The 14,444-nt window shown below is 31.1% G+C and overlaps 2 protein-coding genes across 3 annotated transcripts; one reads left to right on the top strand and one right to left on the bottom strand.

The window, feature by feature from the left end:
• Positions 1-429: 429 nt before the first annotated feature.
• LOC110992243 (polycomb protein Sfmbt) lies at positions 430-9,882 on the top strand. 2 transcript variants are annotated; one of them, XM_022257967.2, is made up of 10 exons: positions 430-794; positions 1,036-1,253; positions 1,822-2,052; positions 2,806-2,978; positions 3,215-3,353; positions 4,057-4,532; positions 5,568-5,769; positions 6,956-7,130; positions 7,970-8,205; positions 8,471-9,882. In XM_022257967.2, exons 1-10 carry the CDS (start codon positions 686-688, stop codon positions 8,873-8,875), a joined length of 2,364 nt encoding a protein of 787 aa, XP_022113659.2. In that variant the 5' UTR covers positions 430-685; the 3' UTR covers positions 8,876-9,882. The 2 variants fall into 2 exon arrangements, with proteins under 2 accessions (XP_022113659.2, XP_045487324.1); XM_045631368.1 differs by having other exon boundaries at positions 669-794; positions 1,006-1,253.
• Positions 9,865-13,681, bottom strand: LOC110992244 (protein fuzzy homolog). The gene is made up of 8 exons (XM_022257968.2): positions 13,505-13,681; positions 12,926-13,047; positions 12,557-12,824; positions 12,144-12,341; positions 11,756-11,955; positions 11,156-11,331; positions 10,700-10,829; positions 9,865-9,964 (listed from the first exon to the last, which is right to left on the bottom strand). Exons 1-8 carry the CDS (start codon positions 13,580-13,582, stop codon positions 9,907-9,909), a joined length of 1,230 nt encoding a protein of 409 aa, XP_022113660.2. The 5' UTR covers positions 13,583-13,681; the 3' UTR covers positions 9,865-9,906.
• Positions 13,682-14,444: the final 763 nt, after the last annotated feature.

The following is a 14,444-nucleotide window of genomic DNA, read 5'->3' as shown; positions in this document are numbered from 1 at the left end:
TCAGTATATCTATACAGTGTTTTAATTATGCTAATCTGTAACATATATTTTTTTAAATAATAATAAAGATTAAAATTGTATTTCGACAGCTCAAAGGTATCCTAGGGTAAATGTGTACCTAAACTATGTAGTTTAGTGCACAAAGTTGTGTTCAATTAAATTGATTCGTTGTTCGGGTTGAATAGTATTAAGTTGTCCCATCACTATTTAGTTGTTAGCTCACCGCCTAGAGACAAAATTACTTGTTTGTATGTTTCAAAAAAATATCATAAAAATTTACTAATAATAAAAATATATTCACCTAGTTATGTATCAATTGAAAGCTATTTTACGGGTTTTAAAGTTTATTTAGTTCATATTATCTGTAAAAATTCTGTGATCGAATGTACAACCTGTATCATAAGTAATCTGTGCGTATAGCTTGAAGTTTGAAGTTACTATGTAAACTTGAGTTTGAGATTGTGTGTTGATTTTACTAATCAGTAATCACCAATGTGTCTGGTAGAAAATAGTAAGAAAGAGAAATAGAATCTGTTTAAGTCAGCATTTATATTGTTTCAAGAAAAATTTTGTAAGGGTCTTAAATGTTCACCGTCCACGAGAATTTGTATGCAATGCTACTGGAAAATGACAGCTGTATTGTTTACAACCTCATTGTTATGTGTGAATTTTGTGCTTGCTGAATATGGCCTATCCCAATGCCGGCAATGATGTATGTTCGAGTAATTATAACGATTTCGTAAATGAAATAGTTGATGATTTGTCTGTAGTTCCTTTAGAAAAAGATAGTTTCGGTAAGTTTACTGTTAAGCAACTAAAATGGTCTCGAAAACAGAAAAATCACATGATTTATTATAATCTTAAAACCTGAAATTACTATAACTTATATCTGATATTTTAAATGCTTTTTATCTGTTTTGAGATTTTTTAATTATAATCACCATTCATAAATTTAATGCACTACTATTTTTGTTTGAATGTCTTGCCTTAAATACATTTTTCTAGTTATTCTGGACTGACATCTTTACCTTTTAGCGATATGTGAGCTATGTGGTAGAGTTGGTAGAAGAAATCAGTTCTACCCAAAAAACAACAAATTTTGTTCTTTTCGATGTCATGCCAGTAGCACAAGGAAGAAGTGTTGTAATTGGAAATTTAAGCTAATGGAAGGGGCAGAACATATGGCTGGCATGATACCCTTGGAACCTTTGCCCCAACTGCAGCATTGGCAGGCTACATATAGTGACTTACAGGTATAAAACAAACAATAATACTTTAATGATGTTATAGTTACAAATTTTAAAAAGTTTTGTATTTCATAGTGAATCTATTGGTTTTAATCATTAAATGTATGAATGATGTTAGAACTGTGTTAAATTTAGAAGTACTTCATATTTGGATGACTACACTTTTGTTAAGTAACAATGACCTAAATTAATAATTTTATTGTATTGGTGTAGTGTTTTGATAAATTAATTAATATATTAATTATGTACCCTAAGCACATTAGAAATGTGTGATTTCAATATTCTATTTATACCAGAACTATTATAAGATAAATATATTTATAAAATTACTGTAAATATCTGTTTTAAGAACATCAAAGGGACAACTCGTATTTGGTCATAAAAAACCGATTATTGTGTTACAATATGACATTGACATTAAGAATCTAATACAATATAATACGGCCAGGACTTTTGATTTTTGTCAATATAATCTGTATATTGTTCTAAATGATGTCCTCTTAAAAGGTTTTGACTGTAGTATTGATAATTTATGTACTCTTTTTAAATATCTAATTGTGCTACTTCTCCTTAGGCGGGACCAATTAAGCAGTCAGCTGCTGTGTTAGCAAATAGTTATGAGTGGAAAGATGAACTATTTGGTTGTGACTTCCTTGCAGCCCCTGTCAGTTTATTCAAACATGCCCCACTTCATGAAATGTGGGATAATACATTTGAGGGCATGAAGGTGGAGGTAAAAAATACAGATGTAGAAAATTATTCAGAAAAATTAAATGACTTCCTTTGGGTTGCAACTGTGTTAAAGGTTGGTAAATTATGAATATTTCAATTACTATTGATTTCAATAGTTTTATCAAGACAAGACAAATGAGTTAAATGGACTTGATAAGACTATAGGTTTTTAGTTAGTATACTGTTTTTTATTATACACCTACACAGTGTGTACTACTTGCTATCCTTACTGAATTTTTTTTCTTACAGTGGTTGCCTGGAAGAGATTGCATCAAATTGATAAGGCTACCCTTGCCCTCTATATTGTTCAAATATTTTAATTGAAGTATATTTCTTTCAACAACCTGTAAAGAAATGTATTAAAATTGTGTAGGCATTATTATACATATAATATTAGTAACTATCCTCTAGTGTCTTGTTTGTTTTTTAATTAGTTTAACATTCATGTTATACATAATGTGCTACATATTATGTTGTGTGTATGCCTGTAATATATATTATTATGCCAATATATTTTGTAATAGTAGCAAATTCAAAATTATTTTACTGCATAACACATGATTTTAATTAGAATAAAATTTTGCCCATGCAGTATTTAGTTGGATTATTCAATATTAAAATGACCATATTTTTTTTTTCTTTTGAACAATTATATGATTGTATTAATAAATTTGTGTCTTACCTAATTAGAACTAATCTCTATGCCTACATTTAAACCAGCTTTAGATAAAATTAAATGCAAAATCTAGTTTGAACTATAACAGAACTTTCAAATATTTGTTATTAACAATGTAAACTAATCTTTAAAATAATATTACGTTTACAGGTCAAAGGATATATGGGACTACTAAGGTATGAAGGCTTTGGCAGTGATGATACAAAAGATTTCTGGGTGAATTTATGCTGTTCTGAAGTCCATCCGGTTGGATGGTGTGCAACACGAGGGAAACCTCTTATACCTCCCCGGAGTATAGAGGATAAATACACAGATTGGAAGAAGTAAGTATTATATATTAATTTGATGTGGGTGATTTCATTAAGCAGCGTTCTGAATATAACTTTTAACAAAGTAAGATCCCTGTTAAAAACTATATTTTGTGCTTGTTAATCTTGTTAGTGCCTGAAAATTAAAAATGTATACTACTATATATGTTGGTAAATAATTATAATCATCAAATTCATTTATTCATTTACATTAATAATTATTAATATAAATATATTATTTTTGTTTTAAGGTTCCTAGTCAAACAATTGACAGGTGCAAGAACTTTGCCTGCTAATTTCTACACCAAGTTGAATGATAGTCTTGTGTCCAGATTCACCATTGGCTCTATTATGGAAGTTGTGGATAAAAATAGAATTTCTCAAGTAAAGGTAGGATATATTAAGTTCTTTTTGATTATTCTCCAATATTATTGTGAGGTGGATTTTTTTTTCTTTATCAAACTTTTGTATCTAAACCATATGTTTTTGTGTGACTGATAAATAATGTAATGTTTGTATGTATGTAATATATTCATAAAAAGTTACACTTTCAATTCAACCATGCCCTGCAAAACTGCATATGCAGTTTGACTGCAGGTAACTCGCTTTATATATAAACATACCTTATAAATTATTGAATAAGGTTACATTAACACAAATAAATTACGTAAATAGTTACAAAGTATTGAACAAGTGTTTTTTTAATAAACTTATGACCTCGGGTAAACTATTGATTAATTATGGAACTCGTTTTTTCAATGTTCTATCTCCATAGTAATTTTGTACCATGGATATTTCAAATTTACCTTTGGACACTGACCTTGTGCCAGTTTTATGTTGCACCAAATCAGTTAAACGCTCCTGTTTTCTATTATTGTTTACAAGTAGAAGATATTTGTGTTTCAGGCTAGACTTTATATTTTATCTTTGTCTTTTTATTTACAGGTAATTTTAGAAATCTTGTTTGCAGTGATTCTATTTTATCTATGTTTGTTTTAACTGATAATCCATTGCAATCAAGAGCGTAACCTATTATGTAATCCACTACTGCAAAATATAAACAGTTTAATCAAACTTCAAATTCCTATTCCAGGTAGCAAGTGTATGTGAAATAATTGGTAAACGTTTACATGTAAAATACTATGACAGTTCACCCGAAGATAACGGTTTTTGGTGCCACGAGGACTCGCCTTTAATACACCCTGTGGGGTGGGCCTTCCGAGTTGGTCACCCATTAGACGCCCCCCAGAATTATTGCCAACGCGTAGCAGCTGGTCGACTATTACCCAACGATACAACAGCTGAGATGTTCTACAAATATCCAACGAATGAACCACCGCTGTTCCAAGAGGGAATGAAGTTAGAAGCGATCGATCCATTGAATTTGTCTGCGGTGTGTGCGGCCACCGTTATGAGGATTTTGAACGAGGGTTACATGATGATAAGGATTGATTGTTACCCGGCTGATGCAACTGGTGCTGATTGGTTTTGCTATCACCAACGATCACCGTGTATATTCCCTGTTGGATTTTCACTCGCAAATAATATCCCTTTGGTACCGCCTATTGGGTAAGTTGTATGGAAAGTACTTTAAAGTAGCATTTGTATAGTTAAACATTCTTAAGCTTTTAGTCTAATTATTAATTTATTTATTTTATTAAAGTATTTCTACAGATAATCATTAAACAATATTCAAATAATTATATTATACATAAAATCCAAAACGAAATACACATTCAAACAGAAACATAAAGCACAGTTTTACAAAGCACAAATTCATACTTAATTCTTAATTATAAGTTCTAAGATTCATTGATTGATAGATTATAATATATTTTTAAGATAAAGGAACAAACGAAGCCATTATTAGTAAAAGATACCAGACTTTTTAAGAATTATTTAGTCGCATATATTTATATATCGATTTGCTGGTAATTTGTGTTGTAATCTGTAGATATACGAAACATAATCGAGTTTCGTAAATAGTCGGTCTTAGATCGAGGAATTTGATATAATTGGGTTTGCCTTGTATTGTGTATTGTGTGATATTGATTCATATTTTGTAAGATCAATATACAAAAGATTGCTTTAGTCAAATGCTTACCGCTTTACAAAATGTTCAACTGCGTTATTTTTTGTCTATCGCATGGTTTCTTCACGTGACCCTAAGTTTAATTATCTTGAATCGGTCTTATATATATTATTATAAAGAGGAGACATTTGTATGTTTGTAACGAATTGAGTCAAAAAGTACTGGACCGATTTTAAAAATTCTTTCACGATTTGAATGCTACATTATCACTGATTAATATTGAAAAAACACATCAATATCTATAAAAAATAAATGTCCACTTGTGTGAGGCCGGGACTGGCCGCTAGTAAATAATAAAAAATGTAAACTGTTTAAACCTTGTTTGTTATAAACATTTGTTCTTGTTTAGGACGCGTTATTTGTATTCGTATAAAAAAAGTTGTTATGCATTTGATACGCTTTAAATGTAAAGAATCGTGTCAAATGATTATAAAAAATTCTGGTGGCCAAAGATTATTCGAAATATATTTTCTTTTTAACGTTATTAAAAAATAAAATAAAAAACCTTCCAGATTTAAAGTGGAGGACTTCACCTGGGAGGATTACCTAACAAGGAGCGGCGCGCGCGCAGCTAGTCGCACAGTATTCGCGGCGCGAGGTCACGTGGTGTCACACGGCTTCGTCGCAGGCATGAGGCTGGAGTGCGCTGATCTCATGGACCCACGGCTGGTCTGCGTCGCCACCGTGGCAAGGGTAGTGGCTGACTTGTTGAAGGTACTTTTATAGTAAATTTTCTTTTAATTTAATAGTCAATAAAATTCGCGTATAAACGTAAAAGTATATTTAAATATTTTTGTCATTTACTTGTGGTCCCCATGGGACAGATATAAAAATATCGGTTGTCTGTAAGTCTACTGACGATAGTTGAACGTGACAATGTCATAAGAAAATACTAATGGAATGGTTGCATTTTTCAAAAAAAATATTAATTTAGTTTGTCTTTTAGTTATTTTGTATAGATATAGAGAAGTCGGTAAATGAAATCACAATTAAATTGATCAATTACATTTATTTGTAAGCATAAATATAATTATGTCAATTTTTAACGAACGAACCGAACTCGGAGGCTGATTGTGCCTCTTTGTCACTCGTTTCGCGCTATCACTTGCACTTCAAGCCTTAAATGAACGCCTCAGAGCGAGGTAACGCCGCATGCGTCTCATGATCTGTGTCTCATATGCTGTTTCATGATCATTTGTCGATGTAATAGGTAAGTTGGTGATCAGACACAGATCAGTGGCTGACATACGCAGTCGACTTTTTGGGTCCAAGTTTTTTACGCCTGCTTTTTCTCTCGGCCTACACCCTCTGTCTTCTTTGCTGATGAGTAGGGATTTTGTGATGAATTAAATGACGTGGGCTAAGTGATACTTGTATCTTATACCTATTCCAAAATAAACATATTTTATTTTATATACTTTTTATATAAATTACACGTCACGTTTTTATCCGCTATGGACTATATAATTCTACTGTCACTGAACTCCTCTTAACGGCTGGACCGATTTGAATGAGTTTTTATTATATATAGCATTTGGGTGGAGCGCTAGATGACGCTGCAGTCGGTACTTCCATACTTTTTTTTGATATCCTAATCGCTTGAAATATGCAGGACAACGTCTATCGTATCTGCAGTTTAATATATGGATGAGTATGAAAGAGATTGTTAACCAATTATCTTGTCTTTTTTAAGTAATTAATTTTGTTTTAATTATTCTAATATTTCATGTCATCGCTTTGGTGGCAGAGAAATTGTGACCAATTTGTGTTCCACCGTCACATAAATTTCTTATTTTTATAAATAAAATATAAATGATTTTCTAAATGTAAATGTTTTATCTGGCCGAACTCCGTCGCTGGCGTTAGGCCGTAATAGAAACTAAATGGATTGAATGAATAGGTACACTTCGATGGTTGGGGCGGGGAATATGACCAGTGGCTATGGGCGCACAGTACGGACGTCTACCCCGTGGGCTGGTGCAGAGCCGTCGGTCATCGCCTTGAAGGACCGCAGCAGCCTCCACCGAGAGCTAGAAAAGTACATCCCAAACCAGCAAGACGACGGCGGAAACAAGGTAAAACGAGTGATATATAACCAGTTATATATTAGTATTGGCTAGAAGAAAAAAAAATTTTGGCCTGTAAATTAAGTATCGTGTTCGTTGCCATGGTAACTGTGTTTTCTCAATATATATAATTATTTATTTATTTTTCTCCCTTAAACATTAACAATAATAATTCATAATATAGTGACAGTATTGGGAGACTGGTTTCCAAACTAGGTAAGAACCTGTAATATGGATAACCAGGCTTCCATTCCATAGCAAGTCTTATACATAACAAAAAGGAAGTTTGTAAGGGATTGTGTATGTGAGTGTGTGTGTATTTGTGTGTGATAGTGGGGAAGGGTACGCATGCGTGTGTTAGTGAGTGTTAAAGGGTGTTTGACATGACAAGAACATATTATGTGAAAATTATTTTATTACTTCTAGTAGAATTTCCGTTTGATCATAGTTCAAAGTAATTAAAAATTTATGAATTGTTTGCTTTACACATTTTTTTGTTTTAGCATATATATTCAGAGTTTTGTTGAGTTTATTATACAAGTAACAGCCCAGAAAAGAGAACGATCGTTGAGAAAAATTAGAAAAAGATGGGGTTGTACAAACGTTATATTTGCGACGTTTGTCCAATATAGCGGTATCAAAGAATAACAGCGAAAGTTGTTTAAGAATAGCGTATAAGATAATGTAATAAGTAATAATTATACTAACTTACTTTGCTAAGGTTTACGTTTCGTATTTTTGGGAAGCCTTTATTTTTTTTAATTAACTGCATCCTTTACGCGATTTACTGTATGGCGATGACGTCACGTGATTATGAAATTTGCAGAAAAAAAAAATTTGTTTTTCAGTCACCAAAGTCGCTCCCCAACCGCCAAATACAACGGAAGACAGCTCTCAGAACTCGGATATGGGCGATAACAAAAGCGGCTCAGATATCGCAGACACCAAGAGCTCGTCACCGACCAGTGCATCAGAAGCCTCTCACGAACGTGTAGAATTGACCCCCGTGAAAATGGATGTTGACAGTGATGTTAAAGTGGAGAAGAAAATACCAAAACTGGAAGACCTCGGTCAAGAGGACCTGGTGAGTTACGCGTAGAATTAAATTTTCCGATAAGCTCTACTATTTAAAATTATTGTACGTTAAAAATAACTAGCTAAGCAAACAATTGCAAAAGCCTAGAATGAGAACTTCTTATATAATATTAGTCTTAATTCAATAATTAAATTCTTCATAGTAAGTTTAGCAACACGTTTCAAACTGATAATTGAAATAATCAACAAAAAAGCTACTTAGCCAAGTAATACAAAAATAAATAAAAAACCTTATTATGATAAAATTTTTACAGGTTAAAGTACCAATCGAAACTCCCAAAACGGAAGACATAGCGGATTTAAAAATGGAAGTTGCCTCCGTTCCTGTAAAAAGTCCGGGAATACCTGAAAATGCTGATGACAAAATCATTCCCAGATTAGTGAACACATCGGTTCCATTGGACATACTTAATTCCGTAGACCCTGAAAACTGGAGTACCTCTGACGTCGCCAAATTCCTGACCGTCAACGATTGTCAACCGTATTGTGTCAATTTCAGCCAAATAAATGGACCAATGATGCTGCAACTGTCAAAGGATGAAATCATAGAATTGCTCGAAATGAAAGTCGGTCCATCTCTTAAAATATTCGACTTGATTCAGCAGCTTAAGTGTAAAATTAAGCAACCTCAATGCAGACTTATGGGCGGCTTTAAATAGAGAGATAGAGAAATAATATCGGCTGTGTTTAAAGCGTGGTCAATATGTCGCAGTAAAGTAGTTAAATCAAAGAGTTGATTGAATCTCTAGACAGTTAATTAAAGATCGATATTCAATCAAGTCGCTTAAGTTCCGTCAGACAAGTGACTGAACGAAACGTTTAACGAGTTAGTACTAAACGTTCCTAGGCAACAATTATTAATTTACAATAAAACAAAAACACGGAATTTCCAAGCTCTCTCTGGATTTCGGTCAGATAGATAGTTAAACGTTTTCGACGCTGCTTTATTTAAATCAAAATACTAGCGACTTATTTGAATATCGATCTTTAATTAACTGTCTAGGGATTCAATTAACTCTCTGATTTAACTATTTTACTATGACAAATATACTAGAGCAGGGCTTATAGCGACACCCAGCCAAGCGATGACATCGGATCATAGTGAAATAACTAAGCAAGTGTTACAAATATCCGTAAGTTTAATGGGAATCGCTTTCGCAGTGTGTAATTTATTATTAGTATTAAGAATTTTTACACATATATTTAAATACACCATTTTATATTGACATTTCAAGCGTCGCTTGGATTTTGCTTTCAGTATTTAATTTTTAACAATTATTATGATGATGATATGATGAAATAATATTGAATTGTGTTATGAAAATGTGATAAATCCTAAAATAAGTTGTGCGTTTAATCATTGGATCATTCTTGTATTATGTATAATTATTTAGTAAAATTATTTAGAAATGTATAAGATACTGTAGGAGTGCTTAATTTTGTTATACAATGTATGTGTAAAGAAAAAATATTTTCCCAAAAATTGACGAAAATGCAGAATTATGAGAATTTTAACTGTTTATCGCGAATCATATCATAATTCGGACATTTAAATTAATAATTAATTGATATTTGTATGACGAAACAATGCCTTTTTAGCGATATATTTAGTGTTTGTTGTGTTTTAGCATTTAGACAATCAAATAAAATATTTTTAAAGTCATAACTATTTTATTTTATGAGTAAATTTCTACCAATACACTTCCTTGCTGGTAGATATTTCTTGCAATACTTGGTTGGTTAATAACCTGAAATGAACAAAGTAACATTACATTTATTAAATCATAACGTTTTATTTATTCTAATATATTTTTTTGCTATTATTGATAGGACGAGAAAAAATGTATCGGCTAGATTACTTTAGCTTTAAACTTAAGCAAGTTTGAATATAGTGTTCAAAATATTTTAAAAACTATTAAATTGTTTGAGATGAACATTTATAAAATAAAAATAAATGTTGTATATATATGTAATAAAGATGTGTCGACCCTACAGACGTCCTGTGTAGACACTGCTTAAACACAGAATTTCAAACTTAATACAACAAACAAAAAACATCTAATAATTGTAAATACATAATTAACTTTTTTGGAATCCACTTGGTTCTAAGCTACCTCCACACATATTTTTTATACTACGGGGCCATTCAAGTATTTATTACATATGCAGTTTTACTGCAAATCACCCCCCTCCCTTCTCTGGGCAACAAAAGTAAGCAAAGCTCCAGAAAAATAGTAATACATAAACATATTAAGTTTTTGTAGGAATCCTTGGAAATGCATTATGAATAAAAAAGAATCATTTCAAGCAGAGACAATTTGGGTAGTCTTAAAAAGTAAATAATTACTGTTTACGCAATCAGAAAATAAGAAAATCAAAGATTCCCTCCTCGTAGTGCTTACGTCATACTTGAACGGCCTCTAGTGTAACTAACACGACTTCCTTTTATATATCTAATTATATATATATTATTTAAAGCGTACCTTACTGTATGTATAGGTACAGTAGGTGCATACAGAACACAAGTCATGAGGTCCTCAGTTCGACGGGCGTACCATTTGTGGTATTCTGAGCACCAATATGCTTCACTTGGGACGCATTGAGAACTGCATTCTAAAGAATTTGTTACATATTATTAAATAGTTTGATTTTTTATTCTAGAGACAACATGCCTCTCACCATACAAACATATACAATGTTTATTTATTTATTTACACTTCGTTGCTAAAGAAATACAAATAACACAGTATATATAAATTACAAGGGATGCAACGGGCGGCCTTATCGCTAACAAGCGATCTCTTCCAGGCAACCATTGTTCATTGGACTCAAGACTTTTTGTTTGAAACATGCAGTATGATCTCAAGTCCCATATTATAGAATTATTTATTGGTTGTTAATAATACTATAAGCTGATAAAACTCATAGAAATAAAATACCCTTATCACCCCCTTCTTTAATCTGTAACTCTGGTGCTAAGTCCTTAGCAGTTGTGATGAAAAATGTCCGTAACACATCAATCCTATGTGGGCTTGACATGCTCTTGCCTTTCTGATTGCCTACTAGATGTCGTGAAAATACACATCTTTTTTTAGGTATATTAACTATTAGAATTCTGAAATGAAAGAAAAGATTATTTTAAAAAACAATTTCATGAAAGTAATGTATTAAATTGTAAGCCTTTTTTGAGCTATTATAAATTTCTTTATGCTAGCATGCACCACACCCAACATGCTTAGATAATATTAATTATGTATAAACTTGGGAATATAGGTTATATTGAATGGATTGTATGGTTCTCAATAAAACACACATATATATATATATATATATATGTATGACATATGTGTATAATAAGGACTAATTGCAGTCTTAATTGAAGGGGTGCAGAGTAGGTATAGATAATAACATCAGTTATGTTATATGTTAGTAGAGCGTTTTGATTTGATATTTATAGAAATAGAAGTCAGATAATATCAGTAATTGAGACTTGCTTGTAAGTACCCAAACCATCCCAAGTTTAAAACAAAATTTCATACCCTAGAATACATGGTTCAAATGTAATACTGAGTGGAAAATTTCTAGGATAGACAAGCTTTGCCTCTTTTATGATAAGAGCAGAGTTTTCCCAACATTGTAGGACTATTTCATCAATTTCAGAGAGAGGTGGTGTAGCTCCACATATCACCAGCACATAGACATCTGCTAATAATTTGCATGTTACTGCTCTAAATGCAACCTGTTTTGCAATATAAATATTATGACAAAGATGAAGGATTTATTAATTTAACACCAGATAGGGAAATATATATAAAAAAATCATTTTAGATAAGACATAAATTTGTTATATTACATTAATTTTATTAACTTATTGATAGACTTTTATTGTAGTTTTTTTAAACTAAATACTTTGCTATCTCTACTTACATTAGGGCTCATCTGTGGTAAATAAATAGGTGTTTCCCTTAAGGGTGCACCATCTTGTGAAGCAGCAAGTAACATTAGCAATTTAGCCTCAACTGAATCTAGTTCATAGAAATCAGTGCTGGTAGCTACTATGTGTCCATGAATGCTAAGACAAGCCCATCTCCCAGTAACTTTTTCTGAGTAACTATCTAATACTTGCTGTCAAACACAAAATACTGTTTAATACAGATAAAAGTTTGAATATGATTTTGGTAAATTTAATAAAAAAATTACAAAACTTATTGAACATAACACACATAAATAAGCTAGTTCATATGTAATAATATCAATAATGTCAATTCTCAACTACTTTTTCTAATTAAAAGCATAAATACATATTCCTAATATTTACAAAATCTAGATGTTTTCAATACCTGTAGTTGCTGAGCCTGTGGACACAACATACTTTGAATGAGATCCAAAAACATACATGTTTGGGATACACAATTAGGATCTAAAGCCTCCAACAAGCAATCTAGGATAGGATAACACTGCCGTAATTCACGTTTTATTTGATCTATATTTTTTAGGTTTTCCAGTTCCTTCTTTCCAATACAAAAGATCATAAGATTATGAACATATAATAACAGAAGTTCTAGATCACATTCCAGGCCTCCTGTTACTATGCCGATAAGAGTAATGCTAAAAAAAATATTCTAGTTAGACATTTAACATAACAATACAAGACGTGCCATTCAACTATATATAAAAATATAACTTTGCTCATGAACTAATTAAACTACCTTTTACAATATTCTTTCCATAAAATTGATCCATTATCAACTTGTGTTTTCATAATTGTTAAATTATGGCACTTGCTGAACATATTAATGCCGTGTAGAGATGCTATAGTGGAAAATTGAACCTGAAATAAAAATGCTTTAATATATTAAATTACATTTACAAAATTCGTTTTGTAAATGTAATTCTCTGTTTGCTATTCTTGAATTTGTAAGATTAGATTTTTGGTTTTAGTTAGTTATTATAATATAAATAGTTATTAATAGATTAAGGTTCTATATATTAATATAAATTTATTTTGTTTTTTAATGATGGGTGCAAGAAGTGCATAACCAGAAGTTATCATCATTTTTTTTAATTTATTTCTTTTCTTACTAGGGTTGCCTGGAAGAGATCGCTTGTTAGCGATAAGGCCGCCCGTTGCATCCTTTGTAATTTATATATATTGTGTTATTTGTGTTTCTTTAGCAACGAAGTGTAAATAAATAAAATAAATAAATAAATATATATAAAACTTCCTTTCACGAATTAATTGCTTGCTTGAAAATATAATTATTAATTATATTTTTAAAAGAACGCACATTGTCGCAGTTCCCTCGTTTTCTTGAGAATATAGGAACTCCACTATCAGTTGCAACTGCTATCACTATTACAGACATTTTTTAACTTTGAATTATGAATATTAAGTGGCTTATTATGAGGTAACGTCTTTCATTTTAAATTATATTTAAAGTTATGTTATTAAAGAAATAATAGTAATGCGAGTTAATTACAATAACAAAAATATAAACAATTATTAATTGAAATATAAAACTCAGTTGACAATACAAATGTCATCAATGATCACTTGACACTTTACACGAGAAAAGAAAACCATTGATCGTATGATCGTATTAGCGCCACATAGAGATCGTTGTGCTAACTACATATTATTATGTAGTATATCGCGCGTATACTTACTATTTTAAATTACTTTAATCGATCATTTTGCTGAACATTGATTATTATACTGTGAACACTGCATCATATTTTTATGTGGACTGTTCTGTTATTATTCCAGCCTAGTAACGCCATAATTTGCAGTAAGGATTCGTATATACATAGATTATATATATATATATACTAGAGTATATATATAGATACTTTAACCAGCGCTTGAAATATCCTTTTATTATATTTCCACAAAATTATAGGTACATTAAAAAGCTAATCTTTTGCATATACATTTCAAGTTATAGTCTGCTTATTCCTTTATAACCTGAGATTTTCAATGAACCTGGATTTTATGTATTTGACAAAATTTGTAAACTAGAAATTTTTATATCAAGCAAATAAATAACTATGACTGTACTATCACAGGTTAAGAGGATTTTTTTTTCAATTTTAAAAGAACCGAAATTAGTATATTTTTTTAAGATAATTAAGAACTCTATAAAAGAATTCATATTTAAAACATTTAAATTAATATGTTACAAGTCGTTAAATGAATACGGATTACCAAATTACTTTGTTAAAATTTAC

The sequence above is a fragment of the Pieris rapae genome, chromosome 15 (assembly GCF_905147795.1).
Source record: "Pieris rapae chromosome 15, ilPieRapa1.1, whole genome shotgun sequence".
Lineage (NCBI taxonomy): Eukaryota > Metazoa > Arthropoda > Insecta > Lepidoptera > Pieridae > Pieris > Pieris rapae.
The sequence above is the reverse complement of the archived record's forward strand: the minus strand, read 5'-3'. Positions and strand labels throughout refer to the sequence as shown.